The sequence below is a fragment of the Typopeltis vanoorti genome, chromosome 14 (genome assembly GCF_054136105.1).
Source record: "Typopeltis vanoorti isolate ZY-2024b chromosome 14, IOZ_Tvanoo_1.0, whole genome shotgun sequence".
Classification (NCBI taxonomy): Eukaryota; Metazoa; Arthropoda; class Arachnida; order Uropygi; family Thelyphonidae; genus Typopeltis; species Typopeltis vanoorti.
In genome coordinates this window covers 98,283,688-98,309,457 of record NC_143562.1, presented here as the reverse complement: position 1 = coordinate 98,309,457, position 25,770 = coordinate 98,283,688, and the positions used below count along the sequence as shown (strand labels likewise).

The 25,770-nt window shown below is 35.3% G+C and overlaps 1 protein-coding gene across 2 annotated transcripts in view; it reads right to left on the bottom strand.

The window, feature by feature from the left end:
* Positions 1-25,770, bottom strand: part of LOC150099795 (alpha-2-macroglobulin-like protein 1) — a 1,007,775-nt gene that overhangs the window by 461,434 nt on the left and 520,571 nt on the right. For both annotated transcript variants that reach the window (XM_090403789.1, XM_090403790.1), the window contains exon 15: positions 1,309-1,399. In XM_090403789.1, the coding sequence (XP_090259915.1) occupies positions 1,309-1,399 (91 nt within the window). The remainder of the gene's footprint in view (positions 1-1,308; positions 1,400-25,770) is intronic.

Here is a 25,770-nt window from a genome sequence, read left to right as displayed (position 1 = left end):
GGGTTATCATTCCGTTGTATAAGACCCTGATCAGACCACACTTAGACTATTGTTCTCAGATTTGGTCCCCAGGATTTGAAGGGGATAAATTAACTGTGGAAAAGATACAAAGGCAGATAACAAAGATGGTTTCAGGACTGTACAATGATAGTTATGAGGATCGGCTGAGGGAATGTGGACTGCAGAGTTTGGTGGATAGAAGAAGGAGAGGTGATATGATTGAGACTTTTAAACTGTTGAGAGGTGGTTACAGGATTGACAGTGGGGAGTTCTTTCGAAAGGAAACTGTGAGCAAGAGGGTGAGGAGTGGTTTCTTTGCATGGAGGGTGGTTGAACCATGGAATGCATTGCCTGATGGAGTGGTGAGAGCGAGAACGGTCAATGAGTGGTATGATAGACTTTGTGTTTCTTAGGGGTGACCTCCCCTCGACGAGTCTTGACAGACTTTGTGTTTCTTAGGAAGGACCTCCCACGATGAGTCTTTTGACTCCATGGAGGCCTGAATAATCTTTATAGATCTATGTACTAGATATATAAATGGTATATTTATATATACCATTTATATATCTAGTACATATTTTGTATTTTATAATCATGCGTCCTTCTAGCTATTTGTCCCTCGTCTTCTTAGACCTGAATTTTACAATAATATGTTTTGGCCTTTATTTATTTTATTTTGTGTGTGTGTGTGTGTGTGTGTGTGTGTGTGTGTGGGTGTGTGCGTGTGTGCGTGTGCGTGTGTGCGTGTGCGCGCGTGTGCGTGCATTATGGAGTCAGTGGACTGCTTTGATGTCTTTTTCATTAAAATCCACTTGGATTTTTTGTGGGATCTTTTGTATTATCTCATACACGTTTACATATGGCTCTTGAGGGACACCCACTGTTTCCAAATTTCTGTTTATGGCTTGGCTTGCTGAATGAGATCATCAACAGTTTGATTAATTAATTTAACTTCTCACTGTAATTGTAAATTAGAATTTTCTAGTTCTGTGCATTTTGGGGGTTTTCTCTGATTTCTTCAGTTAGTACATGTACAGTGTATAGAAACTTTTAATATTTTGGTAGATGCGTATTCTGCAGTATAATAAAGGATGACAATTCTTATTTGTCATCCTTTATTATAGCATGACAAATAGGAATAAAATACTAGTTAAAGTACTGGAAGGTGGTACATACAGATATACCAAGAAATCATGGTATATCAGTACTTACAGTTATGAGAAACTATTGTTTAAGAAAATAGTAATGAATTTTGAAATGTCATTATAATGAAAGAAACTGAATAAAAGTATGTAAAATACTACTAACTTTCTGGATTTTTTTTCTCACAATAATCTTCAGTTACTTGTCTTGGAAAAGTTATCCTGTGCAGATCATATCCTTCTAGTAGTTCAAATATCTAATTATAAAGAACAAAATATTTTGATAATATTCATTTATGAAAAAAAAAACAAAAAAATATGTACAATAATACCCAGTCTTACTATAACTTGCACATACAATGCTTTAAGCGACATGATGTTCCTGTGAATCAACCAATGCACAGTTTTCATGAAATCTTTGTTTATGACATTTTTGCTAGCTATATTGCTCTGAGTTTTGGTATTCTGCTGAATTATATACTATTTATAACTATTATGTTATTTTATTGATGTTAATAATAGCAGATAAAATTCAAAGTAAGAATGCTATTACTTCCAGTGAAAAGAAAGAGATGCATAAAGCTATTATATTACATGCTAAGATTAAAATCAGTGGTTACATTCAGCTGGAGCCTCCAGGGCCTGGCCCTGGAACTTTTTTATGCACCAGACCCAGAACATTTTTTTGTTTTGTGACTTTTCTTCCTTTATGGTTATGCCTACATTATTGTGTTATTATTCAACAACTGTTTACAGTTTTGAATGTGTATATAAAGTCAATATCAACAGTCGCCTGATTAAGAATGCAAGATGAAAGGGATGGGGAGGTTTGGAGCTTCCTGTAATGCGTTATCTTGCAGCGATTGACAAGCAAACATTATTGCAGTGTAGTGTAGAGGAATTTTGACAGACTCATAGTAATATTTTCTTTTCTGGTCGGCAACAGTCAATAACCAAAAACAGAACAACAGATTAGCAGCTATTTATCAGAGCTTGTGATTGTGAGAAGCACAAAGAAATCATGTAATATTTTTGCGTTTATGTAGGCCTACAATTTCAACTATGGATAAATACATTGGTACTTTCTTTAAACGGAAAAATAGTTCGGATGACAGTGATAATACAAAACGAATCTGCAATGACAGTTTGTGTGCACTTTCCTGAAGAGAAAAAAGTCTGTAACAAATCCATATTGCCGTGGGCTATGATGAACAAGAATCGAAAGATCAGTGTAATTTGTTTTTTTTTTTTTTGTGTCATCGTGAGGTCATTCAATCTTATAGGGATTTTAAGCACAGTGGAGGTAAACATGTGTCAGATGCCATGAAGAAACTCTGAGTGTGTTGAAAAAATACCAGTGAGCAATGCAGAGTGCGAGCAGGGGTTCAGCATTATGAACAATATTGTGACATCAACAAGAAATGTGCTCATGGTTGAAAATGTCTTAGTAAATAGCTAAACTAACCTCACACTACCACAGCTGCTCAAAAACAAAGATAAAGTACTAAATGAAGTGAAAAGTGCTACACTAGTTAATTAAATGTGACAATCTTATTGCTGAAATGGAAAACCTTTTAATGGTGTAGACTGATGACCAAACTGGTTGGTGAGTCCCCTTAAGCCAAGCTATTCAGAATAACTTTTACATTAGCAAAAATTCTTTAAAATTTTTTGACTGCTTAACTGACATACATTTAATGCTTTATTTAAGTGATTTATGCACATACTGTATATGATAACTTAAAAACACCTTTACATGCGTGTATAAGTAAAAAAAAAAAAAGTAATTTACTATACAATGGTGGACTGGAATCTAACATGTCATATGACTAGGGTATGCCTGTGATTTGTCAAATGTAAAATTCGTAAATTTGAAATCATGTCAATGAATATTATCATATTATAAACATTTGTAAATTATGTACAAATATTTTGATAATATTCATTAATGAAGAAAAAAATCAGGTACATGCATTTTTTACAATAAATGACATTTTATGACAAAAGAGTGACCAGCAAGATACTAAGTTCTGATTTTTTTTAAAAGTCATAACTGTCTTCTATAATGAGATTTCTCTCTGTCAATTATAAATACTAAATTTAGCAGAGCAAAAACAAGTTAAGAACATCTATCAATTCATCAAATTTATTTCTGAAATTTACAGACAGATACTTAAATTTATTAATAGTACAGTATATAAAAATAAATTCCATGTTTAATAAGCCTGCTGATATTTTGATGGATTTCATACAAGCATGTCCAAAAATCCCAAATTCAACTGCTACATGTGCACACATGATTACACACACATGCATAAACAACATTTGCACACACACACACAAGTACACAATCATGCAATGCATGCATGTACACACACACAATACCACGAGTAAGAAAAAAATATAATTGTGAAGGGACATAAAAAAATACAAGCAATCCATTCCTAGAACACATGCACTCTCTTGTTGCTTGAATACAAGTGAACTCCTGTCACATGCACAAACAGCACTTCCACACACACACACACACACACACACACACACACACACACACACACACACACACACACACACACACACACACACACACACAAGTACACAATCATGCAATGCATGCATGTACACACACAAAGTGCCATGAGTAAGAAAAAAATATTAGAATTGTGAAGTGACATAAAAAATACACGCAATCCATTCCTAGAACACATGCTCACGTAAAATATTATTCATGAGTATAATTTTCACCAGAGTATCACAGGCATCTTCAGTACATTTATAAACTTTTTGGAATTGTAAGTTATTGTTTAATTAGCTTTATAAATGTACTGAAGATGCCTGTGATACTCAGGTGAAAATTATACTAATAAATAATATTTTACGTGAGTTAATTCCATTATTATAATTTTTAATTCATATGTCTATTCAAGGTATTTCCTTATTAAGATAAAAGTGAACTCCTGTCACATGCACATACGCACAGTGTCATGAGTAAGAAAAAATATTAAAATTGTGAAGTGACAAAAAATACAAGCAATCCATTCCTAGAACACATGCACTCTCTTGCTGCTTGAATACAAGTGAATTCCAGTCATAATGATTATTATTATTATTATTACCCCAAGACCCCATGGAGTCAAAGACTCATCTAGGAGGTCCTTTTCTCATACACACAGCTCATCATACCACCTATCCCTCTTCCTCCTATCCACTAGACTCTGTAAATTGTATCTTCTCAACCTTTCCTCATATTTGACATTACAGAGGTAAGAAACTACCTTAGCCAGTTGCCTCTGGATCCTTTCCAACATTTCTTTGTCCTTTTGAAAATGAGGTGACCATATCTGTGCACAGTAGTCCATGTGTGGGATAATCAAAGCCTTATACAATGGAACAAGAATCTCCCTACTTCTACAAGTCAGTATCCTCTGCATCATTCCCAGAAGTCTTTGTGTATAAATTTTGGCAATGTACTCCCCCCCTAAATTTCAGATCCTTATCCACAATCACCCCAAGATCTCTTATTTCCTCCACATTCAACAATATATCCCACCAAGAATAAATTCTAGTGTTGTCGTCCGGTAGCATCCTCTAGCAAGAGGGTTGCAGCAGATGAGCAGCTCTTCTCCATTTCTCTCAGTCTGTCGCCTCCGTCATTCTGAAACCAGTCCATTCCACGATGTCATTAAACCACTCTCTAGTTGGTCTTCCGTGTCTTCTCTTCCCCTCAACTTTCCCTTGTAATATAGTTCTTGTCAGGTGTCCCGAAGAACCTCTCAGAAGATGTCCTGCAAATCTGGTCTTTCTTTGCATAATATTCTTGAGCAGTGTTCTTTCCATCCTAACTCTTCTTAAAACTTCTTGATTTGATATTCTCTCTATATAGCTAATCTTTTCTATCTTTCTATAACACCACATTTCCAATGCATTAATTCTTTCCATATCTCTCTTTCTGAGTGTCCATGACTCACTTCCATAACTTGCAATACTCCAAACCGTTGCTTTAACTATTCCAACTCTAACACCTATTTTAATATTATTGTTTATTAAAATTCTCTTAATTTCCATAAATGCTGATTTAGCTTTACCTATTCTATTTCTAATGTCCAACTCTGACGTTCCTTCCTCTGAGATCCAGCTACCTAAATATTGAAATCTTTCCACTTCTTCTAAAATCTTTCCTCCACATCTTATCTTTACATTATCTCCTATTTTTCTGCCCATTATCATTATCTTGGTCTTCTTTGTGTTAATCCTTAGTCCGTACTCTTTACAGGAGTTTTCAATTCTTTGAACAATTTGTTGTAATCCATTTTCCCTTTCTGCCATCACCACTACATCATTCGCTTCTTCCATTTATTTTTATTCCTTTTTCTATATCCTCAAGTGCTTCTCCAAGCATCTGTTCACTATAAAGGTTAAACAATAATGGTGATAACTTGCATCCTTGTCTAACTCCTCTCTCCACAGGGAATTCTGTTTCCTCACCATTTACACATACTGACGCTGTTTGTGTCCAATATAATCTCTTTAAAATTTCCAAGTCATGAGTCAATATCAATATTTTCTAGAATGTCAAAAAGCCTTTTATGTTTCACAGTATCAAATGCCTTTTCAAAGTCTAGAAATCCCCAAAACAACTTTCCACCATGATTTAGCGTTCTCTCCACAATAGCCTTTCTAGTTCCTCTGTTGGTTTGGAATCCAAACTGTTCCTCATTCATTTATTTTTCTATTTTACTCTTAATTCTCTCCAAAATTATTTGTGCCAGAATTTTTGCTGTGTGAGTTATAAGACTTATCGTTCTAAAATTGTTACAGTCTAAAACTCCCATCTTTTTTTGGAATGGGGATAAAAATTGATCTTCTAAACTCCTCTGGTAATTCTTGTCCCTCATAAATTCTGTTAATAATATATTAACGGAATATAACACTTCCATACCTTTTTCACCTATATTCCTTATAAGTATACCATCTAGTCTAGGGGATTTTCCTTCTTTCATCTTTTGAATTGCTAGATTCAATTCCTCCCTCATGATGTACAGCCTCTACTCACTATGCTCTTTCATTTGATTTTCTCTTCTTTCTCTGTTTTCATAAAGTTTTCTTACATATTCTTCCCATCTCTCTGTAAATCTTCTCTTTTTCTATCATAAATTCTACATCCATCTTTATTTCTTAAATTTTAAAACCTTACATTTTGCAACATTGAACTCACATCCCCATTTTTAATCCCCAATAATTATATCATATTATTTATTTGGACTACAGTTTCTGAATATTCTCATTACTGGTTTTGGAATTAATCCATTTCCAAAATCGGAAAAAATCAGGGATGAAACAAAAGTTATGCAAAGTGTTGTCACTGTGAGGCTCAGTTCTGCTTGCGAGGAGGATACCTGCCATCGTCCCGTTTAGCAAAGTTCTGTATCTCGTACGGTCACTTGTGGGAATATGCGGCCAAGCACACTGAATCTGTCGCATGCAGACAACAACATCCGTATGGTCATGGATTGTACAGAAACACACATTACAACTTAACGAATACAAGCAGCACACAGGATGGATATAAATAAAACCAACACGATTAATGAATCTGACAGATTTACAATGATCACTGTTGTGCCTCTGGATAAAACAGGACGGATATAATTAAAACCACCATCATCCATCGATTAGTACAAATCACATGCATACGGTTTATATGGCATATGGTCACTGGAGGGGAAATGAGCCAGACCACGTGGATGACACTTTGCAACTGACAACGTGGGTTGAACTGTTTATAGATATCAGAATGACCTCTCATAAAAGGATGTCTTAAACGTTTTTGCTGGTCATGGAAAACTTCTCAGGGAAATATGGCGATTCATATCGGCCGGAAGTGTGTGTGTGTGTGTGTTGATGGGCGTGCATTAATGGCTTTGGGATGTTCTGAGTGAAATTTTTGGGTATATGCAGGGGATGGTTTGGACAGGACAAGGGATGCGATCCATGATGAAATCCATGGATGTCAAGTTCGTATTCAGTAGTATATTGAATGGAGTAACATAACAACATTTATCCATTGTCTCACAACGCACTTAACAAATAGAACAGTTCACATGTCACAGGTTGAATCGGAGAGTGCATAAAGATAAAAGTTGTTGTGGGGTATGGGTAGATATGGGAAGATAAATGGGGATAACATATAAAACAGAAAAGCTGCTGTAGGTAGATAAATGGGTATGAAAGATAAACATCATTGTGGGCAGATGAATGAAGGTTTCTGCAGGATCGCTGATATTCCCCATGGTACCAATGGCGCTAAAAAAGGTTGTGGGTGAGCTTAATGACTGTGGGTAGATGAATGGGGATAACATATAAAATATAAAAGTTACTGTGGGGAGATGAATGAGATAAACTGGGGATGTCAGCAGGAAGGCACTTACATACCCATGCATTTGTCCACAACAAATCGGAAACTGGTACCTTTATTTGTTTAATAAAAATTAGAACACTGTTCAGTGATTATACACTTTTAATCGTTTACTTCAAACTTAATTTTATTTCCATGTGTATTTGTAAATGCTTATGTATATGTAAAATGTTGTACATGTATATGTTAATATTGGAAATTCCCACGTACATTTAAAAAAAAATTACATAACTCAGTGGTCCGTAGAATTGTTTTAGGCATTTTACTGGTCCTTGGGCTTAGAAAGGTTGAGAAACGCTGCAGTAATCTAATATCCAATTTGCTTGGTTTGACTATCAACTTATCATGCAGTAATCTATCAAAATCCTTTGCGAAATCTAAGTATATTACTGTGTATCCCTCTCCTCTGTCCAAGGAAGTCATCACCTTATTGTAATAAGTAGATTACTAAAATGTGACCTCCCTTTAGTAAATCCATTCTGTCCATCAATGATAATTCCATGCTGTCAACCCAATTCTGGGTCCTAGTTCTCACAAGCTTCTCCAACAATTTAACCACAACACCTGACATACAGATCAGCCTATAATTGGATGCTTGAGTTTTATTACCTCCCTTATGAAGCTGCACAACCATGCCCTCCTTCCACTCCTTTGGAACTTGACCAAGTGCAAGACTCATATTAAAAAAATAAGTCAAGGCAGATGTCAAATCCCTGGTACATTCCTTCAGAATATGTGGTGATATATTATCAAGTCCTAAAGCCTTATTAACATCAAGTTTGCTCAATTCCCCATACACCTCTTGCTCACTTATAATCAGTCTCTCTTCCCCATCATCAATTGCTCTCAATCTCTTCATAAAGTTACATTCACAAGAATGAAAGACCCTTATGAACTGCTCATTAAGTATATCCACTATATCTTCCATAACAGTTGTCCTTATACCATTTTCTCCAATCATTGTCATCCTTCCATAATCATTCTTTTTTCTGCTGAACTCTCTGGGATTCTTTTTGGCTTCATTAGCTAATTACTGTTCACACATCACTTTTACTATTTTTACGAACCAAGTCACCCACCTTGCCTGGTCTTTGTAATCCTCATGGAATTGGTTATTACCACTTTTCTTATGTAGATCACAATTTTTTCTTTAGACAGAGCGGTTTAAAAGCAGCAGTTCTCATCTGATCACTGAAATTAAGCAAACCTGAGCCCAGCTAGTACTTGGGAGGGTGCTGACCTGGGAACCCTGGGTGCTGCTGGCATAAATTATTTGCTGGCCTGGTTGGTCAAGTGGTTAGGGTATCTGCTCTCCAGCCAAAAGGCTGCACGTTCGAATCCTGCCATGGGCATGGATGTTTGTGATTGTCTGTGAAAATATTAATGGTGGTGGGCGGCAGACAGCATTGGTGTAGTTGCGGTTCTTTGTAGTTGGTGGATGTTGTCGTTGTTGTTGTAATTGGTGAAGATGGAAAGTTGTAGAGTCGGTGCTCTCCCTCGATGAGTCTGTGGACTCCCTGGAGGTGTCATGTAATAGTAATAATAATAATTGTTCTAAAGAAACATTAGAATTACTATTATGTGCTTCATTACCATGAATGTTATCAATATCATAATTAAGCTAAGACTCAGAAGTCCCCACATCATGTGGTTCAGTTTCTCTAGTTAATAATTTAAACCACATAATCCTCTTTCTTAAGATTTGCATATTAGTATATAAGAACGTGATGCCATTCAAGGTATGCTTTAATGTCATTTTCCCCTCGTTAATGCAAACATCCTTTTTGTCATCACTTGGGATACCCTTCATATATTACACCTGGTCAGTTGACATAATTTCCTTAATTGTTGTTCCTAAATCTTTTAAAACATTACTGATTTTATAACCTTACTTGACTCAATGGACCCACCAGTATTAGATGGATACCCTCACCACCAAACCATTTCTTATTATTAATTTGACTAATTGGAATACCTTTCTTATCTACATTCAGTCAATGGCCATAAAGTTCTTTAGGTGTTGTTCCTAAATCTTTGAAAGAAATTACTGATTTTCTTGCCTTAACGAAATAGATTCACCAGTATTTAAGTGGCTATCCTCACCATCAAACCATTTCCAGTTATTAATAAACTTAATTAAGTTATACACTGATTTGATTCTAATTGTATATCTTAGAATCAAAAGCCACTGCTCTGATCATAGATTGTTTGCTACCAAACATGAGCAATATATTGATAAAACAAATATAATTGTAATCTGAAAAATTAAAAATTAAATAATAATTTTTAATTAAAAAATATAAAACATTAAATTATAAATTATATAAAAGTAACTAAATTACATTAAAAGTAATATAATTTTATATCTCAATTTTTAGATCACTTGTTCTTACTAACATAAACACTTCAAAATTTTTGTCATTTTACTTACACATAACTTTATTTAAATCATCTACTCTAATCCCAGACAAATATAATTTGAATAACATTCTTGTGCTGTAACTTGTATAAAATATTTCCCACCTCTCTTATCATAGTGTCATTCATGAAAGAAGTGGCGCTGCACATTGCATATAGTTAAGTCCTTGTATTATAGTAAATATTAGCAATTTGAGTAATTATTGTGGATAGTGACTAAACATACACACGTGACCATAGTAATAAGATTTTTTAATAAGTAGATATTTCATCCTATGTATCATAAGACATCTTCAGTACAGTTAATTCAAACAATACTAGGAATCACATACAGTTAGGGCACATGCTTACAATGGAATCCCTCTATGCATGCTATAGCGTGTAATAGAATTAAATTAAAATATATATTCTTTAGGAGAAGGTAACCAATTGTGGATCTGGTTGATTGGTTTGTAGGTAGCAGCCAAGTTATATCTCCTCATAATTTTTGAAAGACATTCAGAAATACCTTTGACATAAGGTATGGGAATTCTATGGGCTTGTTCTTGTCCAGGTAGATGTGTGGAGAAGTGACTGATGAGTTTTTAGGTTCTATCCATTTTGTATGGCTGCATTTTTGATTGTTTATAATTTGTGGTTTAAAGATTCTTCAGAGGAGTAGAGTCTGTGTGTTCTGGTTACTAATGATTTAATGATGCCAAATTTTTGAGATGGATGATGAGCCAAAGAATTGTGAATGTAAGGCCTGAAAATGTCGGCTTGCAATAGACAGAAATGGAGATAGAACCTTCTTTTCTTTGGATGTGTACATCCAGACAGGAGATACTCTGTGGAGATTCTTTTTCTAGTGAATTTGATGCGAGGATGGACAAGGTTGATTTTATCTAGAAACAAGTGTAGTTCGTGTTCAGAATGTCCCCAGACAGCAAAGACATCATCGACATATTGTAGCCGATTTTTGATTTAGAATTAAATGTGAAAATTTTTTCTTCGAGGTGTTCTAGAAAAAGGTTGGCTAGGTTTGGTGATAAGGGAGATCCCATTGATGTTCCTTCCTCTTGCTCGTAAATTTTCTCTTTCCAAGTGAAGTATCCAGACGTAATAACAAACTTGAATAATTCAACAATATCGGATGGAAATTTTTGAGTTAGTAAGTCTATTGTTTCCTTATAGGGAGTATTAGTGAAGAGGGAAACAATGTCAAAGCTAATTAGCATGTCAGTATCCAACAGTTGAATGTCTTTAATTTTTGCGTGAAAATCTGTGGAATTTGTAATTGATGAGGTTGAGTGGCCTATGAGAGGACGGAGAAGGTTAGATAAAAATCTTGATAATTTGTAAATCGGGCTGCTAATATAATACACAATGGGTCTGAGTACAATTTGTTATACAATTGTACAAATTGTATAACAAATTGTACAATAAATTGTTTATAGTATTTTATATACGTTAGGCTGTGCAGTTGAGTTTATTTGTTTGCTTGCTTGTAAAGATTATTATGTAATATAATTTAAAAGTGTTTTTACAAGGCACTGATGCATATGAAAAAATGGCAACTGAGGCTTATTTATTGAACTTAACATGAGGGATTTTGTATGATGTAAGGTGTATTCAATGTACTCGTTGCCAGGGATAAATGGTTTATGGTATGAAAGCAAGAGTGGAAAGAGTGTCAGAAATGTTTCATTAGCGAGGGCAAGAAATGCAAATCCTTATATGAAGCCTGTCACTTGATAAAATGTGAGCATGATCAGCTGGAGAAACAATTGCTGGGTGCATAGCAGGAGGGAAAATTAAAGAAAAGTAAATTGGAAAAGTATGAAAGAATGAGAAATTGGGAGAAAGGAGAAGATAATATAGGTAGATTCAACAATAAGAAGTGTACTTAATGAGAAAGTGATGAAAGCATGTTTCACAAGTGTGAAGATTAAGAATATTAGTGAAGCTATTAATTTGCATAGAAAAGAAGTAAAAGAAGCATTGTGCACCCAGGGAGGGGGCCAAGGGGCCCTGGCCACCCCCAAAAGAAAAAGGAAAAAAACACTAGAAAAATTTCCAAAAATATTTTTCTAATTCTTTTTTTTTTTTCATTTATGTTGTGTCGTGTCTTCTATTTCTATGATACTTATGAATTAGCAGTCACACGAAAGGAAGCTGTGAGCAAGAGGATGAGGAGTGGTTTTTTTTGCATGGAGGTGGTTGAACCGTGGAATGCATTTCCTGATAGAGTGGTGAGAGCAAGAACAGTCAATGAGTTCAAGGAGTTATATGATAGACTTTGTGTTTCCTAGGAAGGTCCTCCCGCGATGAGTCTCTTGACCCCATGGAAGCCTGAATAATAATAATAATAATAATAATAAAGCTAAGACTGACCTCCTGGCATCATTCTTCTTATCCAACTCCTACACAGATGATGAAAGCAAATCACCTCCTTCTTTACTTGAAACACTGAATCACTTGCCTCATGCAGTCTTCTGCCAGAAAGACATCAGAAGAATCTTTAACAACCTGGATATCAAAAAAGGTTCTGGTCATGATGGAATCCCACAGATTGTGGCCAACAGTTGTACTCTTGAACTAACACTTGTTCTTTATCATCTATCCAACTATCAACATATCGCCAAAGTAACAGAGGTCACCAATCATACTTTTGCTAATCAAGATCCAGAGCAGATCATCCACCTCTGGATATGTGGCATGGAAAAGTTCGGAGAAACCTGTATGGTTGTATTTGATATTTCCAAAACACTTGATAGGATCTGGCATTGAGAGTTTCTAAACAAATTACCATCTTATGGTCTCATGTTTTGCTAGCATCCCTTTGTAATTCAGTTGCATATTGTGTAATGGTAAAAGGTGTTCTCTCTTTAGATTTTCTTTTAATGCAAGTAGAGTTCTGTCATTTCACCCATCTTCTTCTTTATGTGTGTGTGTGTGCATGTACGTGTGTGTATATATATATATATATATATATATATATATAAACACAGGCCCGGCTGGTGGTGTGTGCGAAGTGTGCAATATACACAGGCGCCACAGAAGAAAGGGCGCCTGAAAGATGTCAAAAAATCTGAGATAAGAGTTTCAACGAACAACAAATGGTACACATAATTATGAATGTATGTCGTCTTCCATTCGGGCCCCTTCAGATCTTCCCGGAAACAAACAAATAAAATCTGAAATTGTATCCTGGGCCCGATTATATCACTGTAATTTTTGATTAAAATTTACGAAAATATACCGAAAAGTGACGAAAAAGAGCATTACAGAATGCTCTTTTTCGATGATAACATGGAAGACATATTGGCAGAAAAATGTAGTTCATTAGAAAAAGCATTAAGTGACAAAGAAAACAAGGGCATTGAAGCAGAAGAATTGCAAATAGAACTGAAATTATTATCTAGAAAAATTGAAGAAAATAGTACACCAGAAATAGTTTTGAAGTGGATTTATAACAACAACCTTGAAGAATTCTTTGCAAATTCACTGATTGCATTGAGAATGCCATTGACTTTGCCCGTTTCAGTTTGCTAAGGGAGAGAGAACATTTTCTAAATTGCAATTAATAAAGAACTACCTGCGATCTAGCATGAGTCAAGAAAACTTAATAGTTTGGCACTAATTTCAATAGAAAATAATATTCATCAGTCTATCAACATTGATGTACTGCGACAGGATTTCGCTAAAATGAAAGCCAGACAAGTCCGTTTTAGCAAAATTAATGTAAAGAATATTTGAATAAATCTCTTAACTTTATATTACTATTTTATATTATTTTGAAAATTTATATAACTTGAAAAAATTTGTATAAGCAGGACTAATCCATAGGTAACATTATACTGTAAAGCGGTTTTCATTTGTTTTTCATTTCTTATTCGTTTCATTCACACTTTATTCCAAAAAAACTTTTTTTTCAAAAGGCACCGAACATTATCCTTTCTTTTAAGCTTACACAGTGATCCGAATGCATTTTTGAAAATTATGGAGACAACTACTGTGTTTGAATAAAAACTTTAGTTTAATATAACAAAAATCTACATTCGACATTTCGACTTTTATGTCAAGGTCATCTTCTGGAGCATACAACTATACACAGAAAACAAGCTACACTACAATCAAACTGGTTTGTTAAAGACACTGACCAACTGCTACAATAATTGTTAGCATGACCTCTGGTGACAAAAAAAAAAAACATATATATATATATATTTAAAAATATATATATATATACATCAACGCTAGAGTCCTATTATTAGTGCTATCTGTTGGTTGTAGAAATACTTTAACAACAAGTATCTATTTATATACATATATTAACATCATGTACATTCCAGCCAGTTGGTATGGAATGGTTTCAAATACTAGCTGAAGATTGGCTAGAGTCCTGACTTCTGCTGGATCTTATATATTAGGTAGGCTGCATGTGTGCCATCCAGATCCTTGGAATTTTCATGTCATCTTTGTTGTTGATATTTGGGTGGTTTATCAGGATTTCGCTGGCTTCCTTAAATTTGCTTTCGTACCAGGTTTTTGTGCGGTGTAAAGAGCAGATGCTTTTCCAGTTGATTTGGTGTAAGGTGTTGAGCACGTGGTCTGAAGGCCTGCTTCACCATAATGGTTATATTTAATGTGTCTAATGTGTTCTTTCTTGCGTTTAGGGATTGTCCGTCCTGTTTCACCAATGTTCGGTAAGTTACAAGTGCAGCGGATGCAATAGACTCCAGGATGTGCTAATGGGAGGAGTGGATCCTTAGAGGAGTTGAATATGGTTTTAAGTTTAGTGGGTGGTTTAAAGGTGGCATTGAGGTTATAATGTTGTAGAATTCTGTTCATTTTTTCCGAATAACCCTTTAATGTATGGGATGGCTATGGTTTTACTGTAATCTAGATTCGTTTTTGTTGTTGATTTATGAAGTATTTTATTAATAGTATTTTTGTTATAGCCATTATTTATGAATGTGTCGCTGATGATTTTTAGTTATTGTTTCAGCGCTTGCTGGTTAGAGCAAATTATTGTAGCTCTGTTTTTAAGGGTGTTAATAACTCCATATTTTTGTGATGGGTGGTGGTATGAATTAGCATGTATGTATTGGCCAGTGTGTGTCGGTTTTCGGTACACCGGGAAGGATAAACTGCCGATAGGAAGACGTGCGACTAGTGTGTCTAGGAACGGGAGCGAATTTTGGTTTTCGATTTCGATGGTAAATTGTATGCGTTCGTGTTGTTTGTTCAGATGGCTAAGGAATGTGTTTAGCGTTTGTTGCCAGTGCGGCCACATCACGAACACGTCGTCAACGTATCTAAGCCAGACTGTCGGTCTTAGCGTGGCGGAATCAAAAGCTATTTGTTCAAAGGTTTCCATGTAGAAGTTAGCGATTGGGGGGGGGGATTGTGGTGAGCCCATGGCTGTACCTTCTTTTTGTAAGTAAAATTTGTTTTGCCACACGAAGTAACCGGACTGTTGTACGTGGGCAAAGAGGGCCGTAATGTCGGGCGGAAATGTGTTCTGTAGTAAGAGAATTGTGTCATTGATGGGGACATTAGTGAAAAGGCCAGAAACGTCGAAACTGACTAATAAGTCGTCTTTGTCGAGTGTTATGTTTTTAATTTTGTTTATAAAGTGTTGTGTGTTTTTTATGTAATGACCTACCAACTCCTTGAGTGTTGCTGCTAATTTCTTGGCTAAGTGGTAACTGGGATTGTCTATTCCTTCCACGATTGGTCGAAGGGGCACATTTTGTTTGTGTATTTTCGGGACCCCATATATTCTGGGGGGGGGGGTAGTGGGGTTTGGGCTAAATGGCCTCTCCTACTCCCCCGTATACGGGAATAAAAAGGCGTTAGCTGATTTTTTTTTTTTTTTTTTTGAACCGTGTCTGGTGGCCAAGAAGTGATGGACTTGAGTAGTTTCTCTGTTTTATCCTTTATCCTTTTTGTTGGGTTATAATTTACCATTTTATACGTGTTGTTATCGGCTACTAGTTGATTCATTTGGTTGATCACATGTGATCAACCTATCAAGCCACACCCTGAACAACGGCGAACTTACGCTACTGAATAAAGGACTTAACTACGCAATAGCACCGAAAAAGGTAAACAAATTGGATTTTATCTACCACATTGAAAGAGGCATCAGGTCCCTACCTAACAATATAGCAGATAAAATACAACTAGAAACTAGTAATGTCCTGAACACTAAGAAAACCATACAGAACAATCTCACAAAAACAGAATTAGCAGCAATTAAGTCATCAAAAGCCAAACAAAACATAATAATAATGAAAGCGGATAAAGGCAATGCCACTGTTGTCCTTGACAGGTCAACATACGTACTTCAAATGAATCAACTGGCAGCCGATAACAACACATATAAAATGGTAAATTATAACCCAACAAAAAAGGAATTATAACACAACACTTTATAAACAAAATTAAAAACATAACACTCGACAAAGACGACTTATTAGTCAGTTTCGACGTTTCTGCCCTTTTTCACTAATGTCCCCATCAATGACACAATTCTTCTACTACAGAACAAATTTCCGCAAGAAAGAACACATTAGACACATTAAATATAACCATTATGGTGAAGCAGGCCTTCAGACCACGCACTCAACACCTTACACCAAATCAACTGGAAAAGCACCTGCTCTTTACACCGCACAAAAACCTGGTACGAAAGCAAATTTAAGGAAGCCAGCGAAATCCTGATAAACCACCCAAATATCAACAACAAAGATGGCATGAAAATTCCAAGGATCTGGATGGCACACATTCAGCCTACCTAATATATAAGATCCAGCAGAAGTCAGGACTCTAGCCAATCTTCAGCTAGTATTTGAAACCATTCCATACCAACTGGGCTGGAATGTACTGGATGTTAATATATGTATATAGATAGATACTTGTTGTTGTTGTTGTGCCCAAAGTATTTCTACAACCAACAGATAGCACTAATAATAGGACTCTAGCGTTGATGTATATATATATATATTTTTTTAAATATATATATGTGTGTGTGTGTTTTTTGTCACCAGAGGTCAGGCCAACAATTGTTGTAGCGGTTGGTCAGTGTCTTTAACAAACCAGTTTGATTGTACTGTAGCTTGTTTTTCTGTGTATAGTTGTATGCTCCAGAAGATGACCTTGACATAAAAGTCGAAACGTCGAATGTAGATTTTAGTTATATTAAACTAAAGTTTTTATTCAAACACGGTAGTTGTCTCCATAATTTTCAAAAACGCACCGAACATTAATTGCGCACACAAGTAAAATACTATGCGCCGGTCCTGTATACACACACACACACACACACACACACACACACACACACACACACACACACACACACACAAGTGACTGTTCTCACTGACTTCAAAGCGTAGAGTAGTCCCCCATTATGTACCGGGGATACATTCCAAGACCCCCCCCCACACACACAGATACCTGAAACCACGGATAGTACTTTACCCTATGCACAGTTTTTTCCTATGCATACATGCCCATGATAAAATTTAATTCATAAATTAGACACTGTAAGAAGTTCACAACAATAACTAATAAAAAATAGAACAATTATAACAATATACTGTAATAAAAGTTATCTGAACGTGAATGGAATATTAGCACCCTCAGCATATGTTTTTTATTATTATTATTATTTATTGATTTATTATTTTAAGAAGTCAAAAAACTTTTACATTTTGATTTAAAATGAAACACTTTACGAATTCTCTTTGGCATATCTGAATTGCCAGTATCACTCTTCATGAGTTTTGGGCACATTCAAAAAAAAAGCACATTAGTTCTTCTCCAGTTAATTTTGATAATGCTCAGATTTTTATTCTCAAACTAGCCCTTACTCCTAGCCTTTTCTGGCATAATCTCATCTCTAAAAATTCTTGATGCAGTTCAGTTGAGTAATGTTCCCTCTCTCTCTCTCTCTCTCTCCCACAAACAACAATATAAAAAAAACAGCCTAGTTATAGTTGCAAAATAAAATACTTATTTTTAAATATTAAATTCGGAATATAAAAACTAGAGGCCGCTGAAAAATTTGTGCAGCAAAAAAGGGTGAAATATCATAGGACAGTAAAGGAAATTCCAAGCAACACAGTACACATTAAGACAACTGACACATGTCACTCCACCACAGTTAATCCATTAACGGCTTTAAAATCGCCGTTCAGGGATTAATGGCTGAGGCGGGTACAGTGGCGCACCCAGAGGGGGGGGAAAGGGGCCCGGGCATCCCCCAAAGAAAAGGAAAAAACACTAGAAAAATTTCCAAAAATCTTTTCCTAATTAAAATTCATTTTTTTTATTTATGTTGTGTGCTACTTATGAATTAGCGATCACTGCAGATGCTCAGATATAGGTCGTATGCGATGTGTAGTGTGTATTCGCAAAACGCCTACTCAACTCCCCCCCCCCCCAAGGTTAAATCCTGAGTGCGCCATTGGGTGGGTAATTGCATGATAAAACGTAGAATGCCAATGAAGTTTTGATCAATGAAAAATACTGGGCTGGTCTGGCTATTTCATCCACTTCTGTTGGTAGAGAGGTTAGGTGTCATTTGTACGCATGCTTAACAACTCGTAATGCTGGTGAGTGTATTTCCGTAACCTCTCTGGTCAAATTTCGTACGAAACATTCATAGTTTCTATATTCGGCTTTGAAATAATGCTGAATTTAATATCCACTTGATTTATATATTTTTGCATCGCACATCTGAAGCCTTTTGGCTCTTTATTTTTAGTAAATACTTTATGCACTGTCCGAGAGTTTGTTTATGACAAATACATCTTTCTGACACTTCGAGTTCCTTGGTACTGAACGAGAGACTTTGCTCTCTTAGGTTTCTTCCGAACGAATCTAGTTCCCGGTGAGGAAGACTTAGATTTCGGGGGGGGGGGGGGGTTCCTTGAGAGAGCATTTTGAGTCTCTGGGGAGAGTGGTTTCCAGTGTGGCCTCTAAGGGGCTTTATCGGTGGATGCTTTTTCCTGGAATGTATTTCCGTAAGCTCTCTGGTAAAATTCCGTACAAAACTTTCATAGTTTCTACATTCGGCTTTGAAATAATGCTGGATTTAATATCCATTTGATTTATTTGATTTAAATAAACTGACAGCAGTCTGGGGGAAATTGCCTAATATTCTTAAATAGTTGCCTGATCTCCAAGGAGAGCCAACCGGTTCGAAACAGCTGTCAGGCCAGTGAAACCTTATCAAAATGGACCAATAGAAGGTGAATATGCCGTGATTTGGCTAGTACTTGAAATTATATATAAGTGTATATACCTGATTGTATGGTCAAAGTAGTTCTCGCAGTCGGTAAGAATATATTTTTCAATGAATTTATTACACTGACCAAAAAAAAAAATTTTTTTTTTTCTGCTGATTATGATCTGACACTTGTTTTTTACTAATTTTGGTGCGCTGATTTCAAATATCACACCCATTTTTCTCTATCACGTCAGGTTTTCCCTCTATGGCATTTTCTTTTTGCTAATTTGTAAGTTTTTGATAGTTTTAAGGAGGCAGTACTATTGAGAGGATCAAAAAAAAAAAATCGATTTTTTAAAATTATTTGCTGAAAGTATGTACTTTTAAAAATCTGTTCCTAACTTTTTATCAAGAAATTCGAAAAATTCCCGAAGATATAGCCTATTATTCAAAGCGGAGCGCAGATCAGAATCGGAGCGCTCACCGCTCTCGCTTGTTAGTAAACGAATAAATGCGTAAGAACCTGCAACAGCACGTACTGGCGCTTTGAATGCGAGAGAGGCCGATAACCGACCTAATACATTTAGGTGATGAAAAGTAGGCGATCACAACTGCCTAAAACACTGGAGTCAGAAACATTGGCCTCTTAGAATATCCTTAAATGTTGGAGAACAGAATGTTATAAATCAACCTTTAATCGACAGAGAAAAAATCATTTTTCCACCTCTACACATCAAACTAGGTCTTATGAAGCAGTATGTTAAAGCTTTAGATTTACAAGGTGACTATTTCCAATACATATGTGAAAAATTTCCACGACTTAGTTATGAAAAAATTAAAGCCGGTGTATTTGATGGACCGCAAATTAGAACTTTAATGAGAGACCCACATTTCATCAACTCTATGAAAGAAATTGAGAAAGAGGCCTGGACTTCATTTACGATGGTTGCGAATAATTTTCTTGGAAACAAAAAAGCGTGCAATTACAAAGATCTAGTGGAAACAATGCTTGAAAATTTCCAGCACCTAGGTTTCAACATGAGCATAAAGCTTCATTTCCTACACAGTCATCTTAATAGATTTCCCGAGAATTTAGGTGCTGTAAGCGATGAACAAGGCGAAAGATTTCATCAAGACTTAAAAACTAAGGAAGATCGGTACCAAGGAAGATGGGATTCTCACATGATGGGCGACAACTGTTGGAGTATTAAAAGGGATTGTCAAAACAGAACACACAACAGAAATTGCTACAAACAAAAATTTATTCCCTGAAACTCATGTGTAAGTAAAATTGTTATTTTTATAAATATTCTTGTAATTTTTAATGAATATTGTTAAGTAGTTATCTAATTATCGGGCTCTCTCGCATTCAAAGCGCCAGTACGTGCCGTTGCAGGTTCTTACGCGTTTATTCGTTTACTAACAAGCGAGAGCGGTGAGCGCTCCGATTCGGATCCGCGCACTGCTTTGAATAATACGCTATATCTTCGGGAATTTTTCAAATTTCTTGATAAAAAGTTAGGAAGAGATTTTTAAAAGTACATACTTTCAGAAAATAATATTAAAAAATCAATTTTTTTGATCCTCTAAATAGTACTGGCTCCTTAAAACTATCAAAAACTTACAAATTAGCAAAAAGAAAATGCCACAGAGGAAAAACCTGACGTGATAGAGAAAAATGGGTTTGATATTTGAAATCAGCGCACCCAAATTAGTAAAAAAACAAGTCTCATATAAAAGTCAGCAAAAATTGTGTTGGACTGTGTTATTCTTATTTTACTGTTATTCGTTTTAAATATATGAAGAGCGAAAGGCTTCAATTCGGCGACATACAGGGTGTTCGGGATAAATTTGACAGTTTCGTAAGGAAAAAGAAAATCTTCTTTGTATCTATTAAATTTAATGAATTGACAAAAAAACATTACAGGCAGAGTTAATTACAATACTATCAACTATCAACAAGATTTACTCAAAATAACCACCATTAGCATCGATCACAGCTTCAATTCTGCTTCGGAACCTCGAACAAACTGATGCTACACTCTCCCTGGGAAGGGCCGCAAAAACTGTTTTAATTTTATCCATTAACTGGGCTTTTGTATTACTGGAAGTGCGATTGGTGTCTTTTTCAACTGCGCCCCATACAAAATAATCCATGGGGTTAAGGTCTGGGGAGTTTGGAGGCCAAACATTTGGACTGGTGAAGTCGTAGAAATTTTCAGACAACCATTTTTGACTTTTCCCAGAGGTGTGGCAAGGGGCCGAATCCTGCTGCCATACATACGGCCTACCATTGGCTACCCTTGTTATCCAGGGCTTGACTACAGTTAGCAACTCCACGAACAAAGCCCGAATTCCAATGCCAGGGTTCTTCAACACCTGTTCCTGCAGATTTGCGAGGAATTCTGCTGTACGAACGCAATCAGATCGTCTGCTAGGGATCTTTCTTCTTGCTACATCCTCGTAGTCACCATTGCAAGTCTCTTGATTGTTTTTACTGTATTCAGGGAGCATTGGGCAGCAGTCGTAATATCCTTATTTTGATGGCGGGCACGAATCATCATGATACAAGTTATTCTCTTCCATGATTCAGGTGGGTTCCAGCTATCCATCCTTTCTGACATCTTGTATATGAATGAAGAAGGGTCCAAACTTTTAAATGAAGAGAAGTGTGTGTTAATACATGTAACTTACGGAAAAATATAATTAATTATAAATATGTCAAATTTATCCCGAACACCCTGTATAACTTGTTTAAGTTAGGGGATATCACATCCCATATTGTTTCTTAGCCGAATAAGAAACTCAAAAGAGTTTCATGCCGAAAAGTTCGGCGATTCCAAGCGTAAGCAAATACCTGGATAGCAGCAACTGACCCTTAAGGTAGTGCAAGCTGAGGCAACTCATAGCAAAGGTGGAGCAAGTTCCGATCACTCTTCTTGATATTTACCCATAATGTGAACTTAGCTCCTAGGAGCTGTATTACTGTTCAACATTATGAGAGGTCACTACCCAGACCGGTTTCAACCTTATGTATAGGTGAAGCGGGCTCTAAAAATAAGACGATCCCGAAATATCGCCCAACTCAGCGTTGTTCTACTCGATAACAGGCTCACCCCGTCACCGAGAAGAACTTCTCAGCATTGATTCTACCCAGTGGCAGGCTCACCCCACCACCAAGCAGAGCCATAATCTCAGCGGTGGCCCCACTCAGAGACAGGCAAAAACCTACCTCCAAATGGAGCCTCTCAAAACCAGATCCACCCCGCACCGGTTTCTACCCTCATTGGGGTCTCATCAGTGAGTAGGTACACCTAATTAATACCAAGTTTGTAGCGAACAGAACTTACATCCTCTCTATGAGAATTGCCAAGTGGTGTCCTAATAAACTATTAAATATATGAAGAGCCAAAGGCTTCAATTCGGCGACATATAACTTGGTATTAATTAGGTCTACCTACTCACTGATGAGACCTCAATAAAGGTTGAAACCGGTCTGGGTAGTGACCGTCTCTCATAATGTTGAACAGTAATACAGCTCCTAGGAGCTAAGTTCACATTATGGGTAAATATCAAGACTAGTGATCGGAGCTTGCTCCAACTTTGCTATGAGTTGCCTCAGCTTGCACTACCTTAAGGGTCAGTTGCTGATATCCAGGTATTTTCGTACCCTTGGAATCGCCGAACTTTATATAATTGTTATATTCGGCATGAAACAATATGGAATGTAATATCCCCCAACTTAAACATGTTATTCGTTTATTTTAACAAAACCAAGAAACTATTTATATTTTTGTATTTTTTTCAGTTTTTAATATAATTATTTATCTATATGTTTATTTTGGATTTAATAAATATTTATTTCGCTTTTGATAGTATAATACACAAAGTGATGCTAAGAAACTTTGAATCTGGAGTTAGTAAAAGAGAACACCTTAGAGAAAAGGAAAAACAGCTTATCGAGCATATTTTAATAAATATGTCTCAGAATGTTGGTAAAATCGAAAGATTTTACCAACATAAAATGATTATTTAAATTAAGGGGATATTAAATCCCACATTAATACCAAATTAGGGTATTAATTTGGTCTAGCTACTCACTGATGAAGCCTAAAAAAAGGCTGAAACCGGTCTGGGTAGTGACCTCCCACCATAATGTAACAACAGCATACATTTCATAGGAAATGTGTTTTTACATTATGGAAAATACCTAAGAATAGCGATCAGAACTTTACCGCCTTTGCTGCGAGTTGTCCGGTATTGTACTACGTACTAGGGTCACTTGCATTAGCTCACGCTAGTGATCGCCGATACTTTATAATTTACTATATTCGGCATGAAACTCTCTGATTCCAATCTTTGAGTTTCTTATTCGGTTTTAAAACAATGTGGGATTTAATATCCCCTTAATTTAAATAATGTTTATATCGCCGAAATGAAGCTTATTAGCTCTTTATATTTAAGTAACATAAAAAGATTTTACCAAATAAAAAAAAAAACATTAAAAAAAATACACAAAATGCAATACAATATATGTTGAAATGTAAATGAATCACAATTTTACTGTAAAAAGGCAAATGGAACAAAGGAAAATTGAGAGTTACTAATTTTTTTAGAAGCCAGCAAATCAATTTACTGCTTTGTTTGCAAATTGTGTTCTAAGTCAAATAATAGTTTAATGAACGGTTTTAATAACTGGAGAAATATAACACAAACCTTATGTGATCATGAGTGTTCTACTGAGCATATATGAGCGATGTGCACATATCGCAAAAAAAAATCAAGTTGTGTAAATAGTCGAATTGATTCTGAATCGACGAAACAAATGCAATCTGAAGAAAATAATTGGAGAGAGAGGATTTAAAAAGAATAGCTACCATTAGGTTACTGAGTAAACTAGGGCTAGCATTTAGAGGAAATACAAATGATATATTTTATGACTCTTACAAAAATTATTTATCGTATTTACATTATTTAAATGAATTTGATGATTTTTTTTAAAACATCACATGAAAATGTACGGCAACTGTAGTTCTGGCAGATCAAATTATCTTTCTTACTTTTTTACTACACTTGTGATGAATTCATAGCATTAATAGCTAATAAAACAAGAGAAATATTAATATCAGAAACTAAGGAAGCTGCTTATTTTGCAATAATACTCGATACAACACCAGACGTTGCCCATATTGACCAACTAGGTATTATATTTAGGTGCATTACCACAAATTCTGATATTAGGGAAACATTTATCGGATTCATCAGTATTGCACAACATAATTCCTTACATTTAGAAGAGGTAGTATTAAAAAAATTAGAAGAATTATCTTTGGAGATAAAAATGTGTAGAGAACAAAGCTATGATTACGCCGCCAATATGAAAGATGTTTAGACAGGCTTATAAGCTAGGCTGAAAAAACATGTCCCTTTGAAAATTATATACCATACTCTATCATTCTTTAAATTTAATTGGCAACTGTGCTGCGGAATCTTGTCCGGAAGCAGTACAATATTTTTGTTTTATTCAAAATATATATAATTACCTTTCATCTTCAACAAGAAGATGGGGTATACTCCTTAAACATTTAGAAAAAAATCTTTAACAGTTAAAAGACTAAGTGAAACGAGGTGGTCCGCAAGAGCAGATGCTATATTGGCTTTGAAACATGGACATAAACAAATTAAAGAGGCATTACTTGAACTATCCATTTCTCCTCATGAAAAACCTATTTCTAAATTAGAGAGCTCTTCATTGGCTGAACATTTTGACAATTCGGAAACAGCAATTTTATCAGTTGTGTGGGACAAAATTTTACAATGAATAAATGCTACTAGTAAATCTCTACAAGATCCCGATATGGATTTCTGTTAGCTAATAATTGGTTTTATTTTAGATATAAGAAATAGTTTTGCTGCGTTAAATGAAGAAGCGAATTTATTAACAGATGAGACAAACTTTAAAAATGAGATGGAAAGTGAAAAAATGAAAAAAAAAAGGTGTGATGAAGTTTCACAATCTAACGATGCGATTATCTTACTTGGGAAAGAAAATTTCATTGTTAATACTTTTAATGTCATTTGCAATAAGCTAATTTTGAAAATTAATTAATGAGCAAAAAGCTATTTAGACATTAGATATGTTCGGCATTTTTTTTTGAAGAAAGATATAGATCAAGACAAGTACAAGACTAATATTAACAAAATTTTACAAACTTATAATATTGAGAAATATTGACTCAGAAAATTTTATTGAAGTTAAGCAATTTTTAAATGATAAAGGAAGAAAATTCTTCAATTAAAAATATGTACAGATTTATAAATGATGGGTAAGGTCTACTTTTCCGAATGTAGAAACAATTTTAAAAATATTTTCAAAGCAATTTCAGTGTTGAAACGAATAAAAAAAATATTTAAGAAGCAATTTGCTACAAAATAAAATATGTGACCTGTCGTTATTATGCATTGAATCAGATGTAATGGACTCGATTTATTATGATGACATTATAGCTATATTTGCTAAAACCAAAGCCAGAAAAAACTTTTAGTTATTATTTTTTATTTTTAAATTTAGA